Source organism: Accipiter gentilis, chromosome 10 (assembly GCF_929443795.1).
Source record: "Accipiter gentilis chromosome 10, bAccGen1.1, whole genome shotgun sequence".
Classification (NCBI taxonomy): domain Eukaryota; kingdom Metazoa; phylum Chordata; class Aves; order Accipitriformes; family Accipitridae; genus Astur; species Astur gentilis.
The window spans coordinates 9,845,014-9,857,582 of record NC_064889.1 but is presented as its reverse complement, the minus strand read 5'-3'; the positions used below and the strand labels follow the sequence as shown (position 1 = coordinate 9,857,582).

Here is a 12,569-nt window from a genome sequence, read left to right as displayed (position 1 = left end):
TATTAGCTAAATTTCAAGTAAGTCATCTAAAAAATTCCAGTAGCTCATAAAATACATGAAAATAATGGTCTTTACTACACTTCAGCCAACTGAAGTGCACAGGTACTAACGTAACATTATTCTCAAATTTAATACCATCCATAAGACATTACTACTGTAAGGAGCACATTCAGAAGCAAGGAGCACAAAGCACTTTACAAACATTAATGAATTAAGTGTCACAACACCCTGGTAAGGAGAGGAAATGTCATTATCTTCATTTTATGTATTAGCAAACCTGATTACAGCAGACTGCACAGGAAGCCTGTGGCAGAACTCTGAATATAACCCAGATCACCTGACTTCCAGTACTCTGTCCTCGCCACAAGATCATCCTCCTCTCTCCATTAATACAATTAAGCAAGTGAAGAAAATGTATTAAAGTGCAGATTAGACAGCAAATGCTATTATTTAATGTCCTGCTGCACAAGACTAGAAAGAAATGCAAACCCAGAGCCCATTTTCTAGTATATTCACCATATGAATATAGTAGAAAATGAAGCTATGAAATTGTTGTTGATAACCTGACTTTCTCAATTCTATCTTACACTTTCTAGTTTCAACCTTGGCTTAAAGCAGAGAAGAGCCTCAAAGGGATTGAACTGCAGCTTTCTCAGTGCTTGGATACCTCGGTTTATGTTTAGACTGCGGAAGTTAGCATCAGTACAAAGCCTTTATTGTGAAGAAACTGACTTTTCTGCTGTTGTATATTGCTATTGCTTTTAGGCTTTGTCAGCCAGTAAGTAGTTTCTCTTTAAGAACAGATTAATATTAAACCCTTAACTTAAATTGGAGCTAATGAAAGGGGCAGCCTGGTAAGTCAGAGGGCAGAAATCCTTGAAAAACAGACACCATGTATGCAAAAGAAGTGAAAGCTTTCTTCCATCATCCTATTACTATGTCTTAATCCTGTTACAAAGTGAAAGTGAGATGAGAGTTCACGGCCTACAGCACAGTTGATTCAGATCTTTGCTGAAAGCCATTTCATGTCACTCTGATGGGTTTTACAGCCTGTAGGAAGCACCTGCACCAGGGAGTAAGGCAGGGACAAACCCTTCTATTACCCACAGACTCTGGAAGTCAGTGCTAACTGTGCCTAAATCTGCAACCAACCTAGCACTTCTGAAAGTTAGCCAGGTGAAATTCTTTCCCTCCAAATAACCTATTTCTATTTTTTCTGGAGAACAACATCATGGGCCACATACTACTAAGAGCTTAAACTACCATCTTTGGTAACTCTCAAGCCTTGCAATGTTATTTTCCAAACTGGAAAATGTACAAACTGTAAGATTAATTTCAGGACATCTTGAAAGTCAAATCACTCATCAGGCAAAAACCAAGACTTCACCTGGGGGTGAGAAGGGCTCTGCCTGCAATGTAAAACAGATTTGAGACAACAAGCCTTGAGAAAGTCACTGGGTATATGGTTTGGATAACATCTCTTGGTCACCCCTACTGACTATGCTGTGGTTTGCCTTGCAGCATGGTCTCAGAGCACGTAAACTGAATTCTTTTCAGATGAAACTAAAGTGGAAGGTGAGCTCCAGAATCACAGGAAATGTGCTGACCATTAATGGATGAATGGATGCTCAGTCTAGTGGGTCAGACTGGAGATACTCCTAAGTAATCCCTCCTGAGATGTCCATATTCAGGCTCTCTGAACCAGCTGCTTGCAGTGCACAACTTGATAATACAGACATAGCCTGTGTGAGCCCTTCTCTCTGCTTATCAAAGCACCCAATTTCAACCTCTGAGGGTTCAGTGAGAAACACTAAACTCTAGGAACCTGCAAGTGCCCTGCTGTATAGGCAGATCCAATGGTATACAGAGCAGTTGCTGTTACCGCCTGTCTGGGTAATCCTGCTGGTGATTAGGCTATTTTACTCTTAGACCTATTCTGCTGGGGGAACAAGTATTTCTTTCAGTATCCAGCCTTGAATTATTCCCCAGGGCATAGCACAGCTGCTCTAATTACACTCTGGAACAAGAATTGGGGCAGAAAACCCAAAATGTACAGTCCGTAACCAAGTGCAAATTGCACGTGGTTTTGGTTACACTGAGCTTTTGGTTACTGTCTTGAACTATATCGTATTCACCTTATAAGGTTCCATCAAGCTGAGAAAATGTTGCACTTCACTTCTTATGATACTTCTATAAAACAAATGGATGCAATTTTAACATAACTAAGTTACATTTGTAGTACAGGCAATGAGGAGCACGCATTATCCTGAGTATTTATATTTGCAGATTATTTGTAAAGTCCTGCCCATTTCTTGCATTTACCTTGGTGCTGCCATGTGGTAAACCCCCAACCTGCAAAGTTTAATTGTGCCATTTGCAATTTAGAATAAGCATCCACAAAAAACACAATCTACCCATAAAGTTTTCAATGAACATTTGAAAAGGATACAAGAGTTTTCCAGGAAGTGGATACTGAGTAACGTGGGTTTTACACTGTGTGTTTCAAACCAGCTTTTGGGACAGGTCCCTCCAGCCTACACCTCTGCAACAGGTCCCTGAGGTGGGAGAACACCCACCCATTTGTACCATGGTGCCTGAGAGGCCCATGCACACACGTTTCCCAGCCTCTGACACAGCCTCAGCTTTCTGTAGCTGGGGCTGCCTGAGACCTCCCTTGAGACAGAGCTCTCTAGACACCTTTTTGTTCTCCAACATGTCTCCTGGTTCAGTATATTTCCTCTTGGGGCTCCTGTGGATTACTCTGGGGGACAACATCTAGGTGCCAGCACAGAAGAGTCAAGAAGCCATGCTGCATCAGGTAGATGGTTTATGTGACTTTTCAGTGAGTCTGTCTGGAACTCACCTATCCAACTGCCTCTCTGCTTTTAATCATGCTTCTTTCCATATTTCCCCTTTGGAACTTGGCTGCATTGCTCTCAAACAAAATGGGATTTACTCTGGCTTACGCCATTAAGTATATCTGAATTGGAACAGTTCCAAAAAGAGATGCCAAATGGGCCATGTTGCTTCCTTCAGCGGCTACTGCTCACCTAACATAGTTTTTATTTCATTTTCTCTCTCAAGAGCTTCTTACTAAACACAGTTTCCCAGAAAGGAGCTGCACAGGAGCCAGTATCTCATGAGTCCAGAGCAGTCTATGCTTCCTTGCTGAAACAGAACACAGGCTTCCATTTAGCATTATAAAGACAAGTCGGTAGTATATATATTCATACCCCAAAGCTTAGTCTCCAACTGGAGGTGGGGATCCTCTTACAAAATTCCCACTGAAGCAAATGTTTATGTATGCATAGAGGATGCAGTGCAAGAGCATGAATTGAATGCATGGCACCCCACACTGCACACAGTCCAACTAATGAGAAGGAAGGCCATTTATCTTTTGCACATCAAAATCTTCATTATGTAAGTTATCACCCCTGTTTTGTTGCAGAGTTTAGTCTTGCCTGAAAAAATCTTTAAGTGTGACATTCCATGGATTTACTCAGTCCAGAAGATTAAAATTCAAACAACTTTTCCATATCTTTCTTTTTGTGGCCCTACATTGCAGTACATGTTAATTACAATACTGTATGGTAATATATATCCCTTATTCTAAACATGTGTTAGAATCCTCATTACATGATGTTATTACATGAAAGCAGATGTAGCTTTTGATCACTTACTCCTTAAATAAGTGTTTAGTGTTTAATACAAAATTACTACTTAGAAATTTTAAACAAAGATAAATTCCATGTTCTAAATTTTTGTGAAAGGAAGACTCTTCGCATAGGATGAAATTGCTTACAGTGAGTTTAGTTTTAAGGTAGAAAATTAAATAGCAGTAGCTTCTAACAGCTACCTCGTTTCCCATCAGCAATGAATTTCCTGGAGTAGAGAATCTTGTATAATTAGGTCTTAGTGAACTTAAGTTTGTCAAAGCTAGATAAAAAAGGTTATTAACACTTATTTATCATTGGTATTTTGATATGTCACTCAACATTTTTTTAAATATTATACAATGCTACAAATACCATGGACCTTAGCAATATTTGCACTCTAGAAAGCAGCTCTTATGTCACAGAGATCCATACATTAGGGTGTGTAGCAGCAATACTATAGTACAACCAATAAATAATAAAAGTCACTCATCAACCTAATGTCATAGAATTTAATCCTGCACTTCCAGACCAAAACTGCTCATTTTATGGGAATAAGATGCTTCCTTTCCCTGTCATCACCAACTCGGAGTCCTTTCTGTTTCTGCAATTGTATCAGTTGCATATGTTTGGATGGCATGAAGTTTTGCTAATGATTCTGCTGAAGATGTACAAAGTCTTCCTCTTTCTTGCAACTGTATTAAATCAGCATTGCAAACAGAAGTCAAAGTAGTAATGAAGACACTTAGTTGTGCTGAGGTTAAGGAACTGTTCTTGCACACTGGTTTATTTCTATAATTTTACTATTATCAAAATATATTAACTTTTTTTTTCCTTTTCTCTAGAAAACACTTCTATTTCCCTGAAGTCATTCTTTAATTCAGCTGAATAGTTAGCAGTGTGAAAGAACTGAAAAGAAGGTTACCTAATTTTTCTTTTACCTTGAAATGTTTATTATGGCAAATAATTCTGAAAAGTCACAGGAAATCTTTTGTTTTCAATACAAACTTAAGTTTTCCAGTATATGACATTTTAAACTTTCTGGTGACTCAGATGTTCTGTGTTGCATGAAAGTTTTAAAAGAGAATTATCTTCATCTCTGCAACATCAACCCCAACATATAACTCAGCTCTTCATTGTTTAACCAAGAGGTTCCATTAAGTTGAACTTAATTTTCCAAGACCTTTTTCTGTAGATACACTTTTTTCCAGAAAGTTTGCATCTATAGGGCTGAAGTGTAGGCACTCTCCCTGAGAGTCTCAGAGCAGACTTGCATCCTTCCAACATTCAACTGCGAGTGCAAAACTTGCATTTACGTTTTACAGACACAAATTTACAGGCTGTTTTCTCAAAAGTTTTGCCAAATAAAAAAAAGGTAATAAAAGTAATAACTTTTTAAAACTGTCATAAACAGTTGGAGAACAGAATAAAAGATAATAAATGCAGTTCATGCCATACAGTGAGTTTATATCTTTGTGATCTCAACATTTCAATAAACCATTTTGGCTAAAAGTGAATTCTAGTGAGCCCTCCAGTCCATGGTCTGGTTTAAAGGCAAACTTGACTCAGTTCCTCTAACCCATTCCTCAACGGTTTCTTTACTTTTAAAAGCATTCAGCTTTTTTTTTTCAACAGAAAACAGCTTAGGAAGAGAACATTCTGAGGCTTTAATTACTCATAACCATGCACCTCCAACCATGAGGGCACAGAAAAGATCCAGCCACCCTGTTTCTGCACAAAGAGTAAATGAAAAGATACATGTACCCTTATACTCTGAAGGGAGGACAGTAAACCTCCTTTCTCAGAAACTGCAATGCTCGCTCCTGCACTCTCCAAATTTTAAGGGTTTAGAAAGATTTTTAATCTTTTCAGTTGGTGTAGGAAGCAAAGCAGAGAAGCACATCTCAGCTCAAGAATGAGTAACCGGGGAGGGAAGCAACACCTGAATAGGCTCTTTTTCTCCTCAAGAAGCTACTAGGTAAGATTTTCTTCCCTTGCCTAGCCTTTTCTTCCAAGCCCCTTTGCAAGGGGCCATGTTTCACTCCTGAAAGTTTGTATCTAAATATGAAATGTTTCATTTCCTTTCTCTCCTGAATTTCTAAAACTTAGTAAGAACATAAAAATAATCTTCACTGAAGAAACTGACTCAAGCCAGTTGCCCTATATAATTCAGGAAAGAAAAGCATTTTAGCATTTCGTGATGAAGAGTACAATATTAATCACAATAAAATATGAGAGAATGCAGACCTTTGCATTCTCTCCAGGTGATTTCAAGCTTTTATTTGTCTCTTATTGCATGTGCAAAAGCAATAATAAAAATTTAAAAGCATCAGTTTATATAACACAGCATAGTCTGTCCCTCAATATTTTCACTGTATTTTTTCCCCACAGAGCAATTTGAACCAGATCCTTATATGTTTTAAAAGCTTTATATACACAATTCATCCAAAGCCTTATTAAAATCTACATTCATGTCTCCAAGTAGTAATGCTTTCTGTCGTTAAAAAAAATGGTTTCAAAATGGCAATCATTTTAAGGCTTATGTCTACACTATTTAATTAACTGAATGATAAGGGTTTTTTTCAAACCCTTATTTTATTAGATAGTAAGTCTGAAAAAAATAAAGAGTAAATCCATTTGAACCCAAGAGGATATTGGTTGTGTCCTGGGAGATTATCAGGAGAACGGATATAGGGATTTTTTATTACTCCAAGTTTGATTAAATTGTAATGTACAGAAATCCCTCCCACCCCCCCCCCCAATATTTAATTAATGATAAAATAAGAGCAACATGCTTTTAAAATATTTTAAAATTACTTGACTGGTAAGCTGTATTTTTATCTCACCTTATTTGAAGTACTATCTGATTTAACAAAAGATAGGAAGTATTAAACATGAAATTAGATGAAGATTGCTCTTTCCTGGAAGAACAGGAGTTTCCTGCAACTTGAATTCTTGCAGAGCTAATGCCCTGAATTTTAGTAGATCTAACATGTCTCTATTTTTATTGCTGTTAGCATTACTGTTCCTAATGAAAGAATGCTTAGGAGCCCAGTCTGAATTCAGGCCCTTACATAATACACAAACATAGCAAAAATATGTCTCTGTATAGAAAGAGTTCCTAATCCATTATAAAACACCTTGTTATGAAACGCAGTAGGCAAATTCTTAAGCAGACTTGCTGTGTAAATAAAGGGATTGGAAATGAAAGCGAGTTCTAAAATACACTCCAAATTAAAGACCTTTAGAAGGACACCATCATTTCAGTAATCAGCCCCTCTGAAAAGTTTATTTACTACTTTTAAGCGCAACACCCAAACTAACCATATATGGAAATATTAACGGAGGGCAGGGGGAACTGTACAAGACTACAGTAAACTACAAACAACCCTCTAACATTTTCATGGGCAATTTTTGTCAGAGATCCCTACCTGCAGTGAAGGGCAAACGCAACCACTTCTCCCATCCCCCAAAGGAGTCTCTGCCTCTTCCCACCTGTATCCCTGCTTTTAAGGGCCTAAATATGTGGTGCTAACTCTGACTGCTTGGAGAAGTCACAGAGGTTTCCCTAAGTGAAATACCTCCTCAAGTGTCCCAGCAATATCGCTCTGCTTCCACAGATTCAGAACGAGTCACTTTAGGACAGCGCAAGGACACTCACCGCAAGCACAGAGCTTGAGCCTAACGCACTGCACAGCCCCTGAGAGCCCGTCCCCTCCACAGCACTGCGCAGGAACACACGCAGATGCGGCAGAATCCAGAGCAGTACTGCAGGTCCGTCCAGGCTGAGAAAGGGGAGCAGACAAGTCGCAGGCTAGCAGGAACAGTAGGAGAACATAGGCGGGACCGTGGCCTGGGAAAGGGGCAGGGTTGCCCCCTCACCTGAACAAAGGCATCCTTACAGAAAACCGAATTGGTGGAGGGATCTGTGGAGATTCTTCATAATTAGCTGTGGTTGTTTAAGTAGGGTTCTGTCCTGAAAACTGACTAAAATAGAAATTCTGAACTATTTTTCTAGCGTTTCCTGATTGGAAGTGTACACCTTGTAATTAAAATATGATTATTTTTTTTTTGTAACTGCTGACTCTGTATTCCTTATAGCACAGTGAATTGTTATATTCATGTAGAGCATCGTCAGTTGTGTGGCCATCAAGGCCATATTCTGCCCGAAGGGCCATAATGGTACCCCACCATAGGTATGTAACTCACCACACCTTGGCAGCTGGTGATGTACAAGATATGCCAAAACGCACATCATTGTCTCCATGCTGCTAAAAAGCGGGAGACTTGGCTGCTGCTTTAATGTTACAGTAAGAGTGTATGGGTATGAATGCACACTACCCCTAGATCTGTTCGATAAGAAGGGGCCTTTTTATATAAGCATTCTGCTTTAAGATATCTAAAGCTCTACAGGCCATGTAGAAAAATAGATTCCCTAAAATTCTGGATTCAGATCTTGCAGGAAATCGAAATCCTATTTACACTGAAAAATGCTATTACAAGCATTTGTAAAAATCCTGAAAATAGCACAGACTGAGGCAAAATGATCTTTAGTCTCTCTGATGAGTGGGATAGAGACAAAGTTCTGCAAGCTTCCAGGTGCTAACAGGACATTATGCTCATTGGAGGCCTGTTGTTTTCCTTTCCTAACATAAGCCTTGTTACCCAAGACAAAGAGAAGGATCTAAAGTCTATGAAGCAAGTTTTTGGCAGAGAATGTGCAGACAGCTATTCCACACCCGAACAGGTTATTTATGACAGCAATCTAATTACTTTGTGAACAAAAAGTCAGTACTGAAGCTACTCCAGTAAATTTAAGCAGATCAGACTACAGACAACTGCTAAGATGAAAACCTGCTAACATAAGGTAAGACAAGATAAGATAAAGAGATCTGGCTATATTATACTGTAAATTAAACTCCCATTGACTGCATGGGCTTCAGTCAATGAGTTTGTGTGGGTGCAGCTGATAGCTGAGCTTGGCCTAGAAACTCAGAATATTTAGTTACAACTTGATGATCTAGTTGGTCCTAACTCAGCCGAACAAAGATTCACAGGGTATTAAATTGCTGCTCCTGTAATTACATGATTAGGTGATAGTTTCCAGTTATGTCAACCTAGCTACAGTAGGTATGAGAAATTTTTTTTCTCTGCTTCTTAAAATGACGACAGATGGAGGCAATATTACCGTAACATGTTTCAGATTTGCAGGTTCAGTTCCCAGCTGCCCCATCCCAGAATGGGCACACAGTGACTGTGCCTGCAGTAGCAGCCATTCGTCGTACACGAGCAGGCAGCCATTTACCAACATCCACCGAGCAAGAAGCCAGTGCAACTGTGTTCAAGCTTGCTTGTACACCTTCTTGTTTGTAGACTGAGTTTTCTGAGACTGGTTAGCACAAAAAGGGAGTGTCTGGAGTTGCATATTTCCCGATGACGTACAGAGTGGAAGTCTCTATGCAAGAGGACTACACAGCTGTTTCTGTATGATTCTCCACAGTTCTGGTAAATAGGGAAGGGATGTCACAGCCTACATCCTATTTCCTTCCCTCTTCTTGTGAATTTGGAGTTGATATACACAGATGTGGTTACTGTCCCTTATCCTTTTCTATACCCATCTTCTCCACTCCTTTTCTCTTTTTTTTATCGTTCTTACAGAAAGGGGTAATGTTTTCAAAAGAATGGCCTTTTCTTGAATCTGCAAAAAACTTTGTCTATGCCATTTCAGATCACAAGTGCATACTTGTAGATCTAACAGCTTGCCTGAACGCAAACTGCACCCCAGTGTACACAGGGCCCCAGAAGAGCCTACTGAACTTGCTCCATGTCTGAGCCATATCTTTCACAAAATCTTGCTTGGTGCAATTTCTGGAATACTCCCTTTGAGAAGTCTGGAAAATGAAGCTAGAGCATGCTAATTCCACCTCCTCGAGGCTTGTGCCCTAGTCTTAAACTTTATAAATTCCAGCATACCCATTCTTTCCATATTAATTAAACATATAAATACATGAGTAGAATTGTCTTACATGACATTTTAAAGATACATGTAATTTCAGCTGCGAACAACTAAAATATATTTTGGTTTGGTTTTATATCTGTATGTGCATTTGTACTTACCATTTGAATTGCTAGGTATACGATACTAATGACAATGAGAGAATGCCTAACATAAGCTTATGTCATTCATTGCATAGCAGTTGACAGCAGCTCGGAATACGTCTTGTAACCTTCAATTATACAGTCCAATAAACTACTGCTATCTAACACCACCCTACCCTTACGTAACCTGACAGCTGTAAGACTTTGGCACCAGACAGTGTTTTGTTTGCTTGCATGATTATAACCTCAAGGCAAGAACTGCACCTGGGTGTATGACAGAGTCTTGGGGCACTTTAACAGAAACTCCGTCTGCATTGCAAAGCTGGTTAAGAGTATAATTTTATTGAGAGCTTTTCTGTCACATTTTGGCTTTAGTTAAACCCCTGGGGGAAATAATGGAAACAAAATTATGATTTTTGCCTGTTTAAATTGTATCTATTCTAGCAGGACTTGCTTGTTAAACCTCAATCAACATATCTTTTTGGTACAGTCTATTTCTAAGGCAGGAGAGGTTTTTCCATTACTTTGCAGTTTCTGAATGCAACTGCCTTGCAAGTGAAAATAAGCATGTCTAAAAGAACTAAATTTTATGTATTCAAATAGGCATAGTTAGGAAGAATATTTACAATACAGTCATTGGTGACACACGCTAATGGCAGAACACTAAAGCGAAGCAAGGAGATTAGCCAAAGCAACTGCATTGGCTAAGATGGAATGATTTTATACATGGAAAAAAAAATCTGATTCACCTGTACCATCAAAAGAGGAATATATATCTCTCTATATAAAAATATGTATCTCCAATTTAACATCAAAGTAATTAAGGTTGCTCAAGATAAATCTAGTCACATCCCAGAAAAGATAAGATTCAGATCACTTGCAGTTGCAGAGAAGCAAAAGTTTTCAGACTATAGATATTATTTGATATCTTCTGTAGAGTGTTGGGTCCTTATTCAGCAAAGCACTTAGGCATATATTTAAAAAGAAGATTTCCAAAGCCAGAAATTGATTTCTGGCAGAAATGGGTCAGCTAGGCTGTCTTAAACTGAAAGCCTTTTGTACCTTTGAAAATCTTTCCTACCAACTTTAATAGGACTTAAATATATGCTTGAAGCTAAGCAGAAACTTTAGAATTGAATATACACGATCTTAAGCATACATTTAAATGTGTTGCTGAACTTCATTCTGAGGGGAACCAACATAAAACGGAAGCCAGTTTAAATCCACTGAGAATACTCCCATGTGAATTATTCAGTAATCCCCACTCCAGTTAATTGTTCAAGCTGCAGAGCCAGTGAAATATTCTGATAGAGCAATATATGATATCAAGGCAGCACAACAGTAACACACACTCTAATCTCCAGAAAGCTGTCTCATTCCAGAGTTTCAGCATTAAACATTAAAAGCTTTTTGAACTATATTTCATAACTTTTCTAGTAATTTTTTCACTGCTTATAACAACAATCTGGAACTGACAACTTACCACACAGAATTAATTCCCTCTTCACTTTCAGATGCAGAGATTTGTTGTAGAGGCTGTGAGATCTTGTTTAGGCTCCATGTTCTGATCTGTTTCCCATCATTGTACTTGAAAACTGTTTTCTGGGGAGAGAGAGGTCCTTATTAGCAGAGATTCTTCCTGGTCACAGAGCAGGGGAGAATAAAGAGTAAATGCTCATTACAGCAAAGGCAACAACGGCACACATGCCACTAGTCTCAAACTCTAGCATTTTTTCAATAATTAATGACATTTTCAGCTATACCTGGACAGCAGCAGGAGTTGCAAACTGGCCAATAACATTTGACAGACACACTCATGTTTTTACATTTCTCTTTCAAAATACAGGCACTTGGATGTGGGTGTGTAGGACAGGCTGTCCTTAGCCGAGGAGCCCATGGTGGGCCCATGACAGTATCAGTTGGATTTGCAATGGCAGTCACCATAGCAGTGTATGTGTCTGGGGGGGTTTCTGGTAAGTGACTTTTTTGTTCTATAGCATTTATTGCCACAGTTTTAAGGCTACCTTATTAAATTACTTCCACTTCATGGTATAAACAATTATGTATCTAGCAATAGCAAGAACCATTACAGCAGAATCTGCATCAGAGTTTCATTAGTACATCTTTTGTGTTCTTGTTTCCCTCTATTCTTTGCATTTGGCAAAATCTTCCACCAAATTCTGATCTGAACTAGTGCGCAAACCTTGGCAGACCTCTGGCTTTTATGGAAAGTGGCCTGTGCAAACCAGAAATCTGCTTGGTCTTGCTTTGAAAATTCTGTCAATAGAGATGATCCTGGACATCACAGGCACTGCATTTAAGGAAATAACCATGAAAAGCTTACAGAATCCTGCAGTCACCAGCTAAAATGGTTGCCAGCTAGGTAGAAGTTAGAATGACCCACTAATGGGTATAATGAGCAGGGTTCACCTTAGAGAATGCAATTTATCTCTTCATGTCCTATGACAGGCAACAGCAAGTCTGCTCCTGTCTGCTTATTCGCAGAAGCAGCAAACCACAGAAAGCAGAAAAAGCAAAAAGATTCAGTACTAGAGATACATTCCATGATATACTGCCAATGTACTGTCATTGCCCCTTTGTTTCTGCTATAACATTTCCTCAATATATATTGGTCAGGAATCTCTCTTATCTGTAGCTGGGCTAACTAATCAGTGTCTATGTGTGCCATATTGGATGGTGCTTTGTCTCCTATTTCCACCATTCAGTTTGGCCAAATTAATATCAGAAACATTAGCATAAGTGCATTTAACATTTAAATTCTCTCTTTAAAATAGAAAATGATGGGTTGTAATAATA

General features: G+C 38.8%; 2 protein-coding genes across 5 annotated transcripts in view; one reads left to right on the top strand and one right to left on the bottom strand.

The window, feature by feature from the left end:
- Nucleotides 1–9,046, bottom strand: part of ALDH1A2 (aldehyde dehydrogenase 1 family member A2) — a 79,776-nt gene extending 70,730 nt beyond the window's left edge. The window contains exon 1 of the mRNA XM_049812231.1: nucleotides 8,842–9,046. Coding sequence (XP_049668188.1) covers nucleotides 8,842–8,849 — 8 coding nt within the window. The 5' untranslated portion in view covers nucleotides 8,850–9,046. The remainder of the gene's footprint in view (nucleotides 1–8,841) is intronic.
- The window catches only part of AQP9 (aquaporin 9), a 28,175-nt gene that overhangs the window by 1,271 nt on the left and 14,335 nt on the right, over nucleotides 1–12,569 (top strand). For 2 of the 4 annotated variants that reach the window (XM_049812241.1, XM_049812240.1), the window contains 2 exons: nucleotides 5,526–5,631; nucleotides 11,599–11,725. In XM_049812241.1, the coding sequence (XP_049668198.1) occupies nucleotides 11,659–11,725 (67 nt within the window). In that variant the 5' untranslated portion in view covers nucleotides 5,526–5,631; nucleotides 11,599–11,658. The remainder of the gene's footprint in view (nucleotides 1–5,525; nucleotides 5,632–11,598; nucleotides 11,726–12,569) is intronic. The other 2 variants (XM_049812238.1, XM_049812239.1) reach the window with 1 other exon arrangement.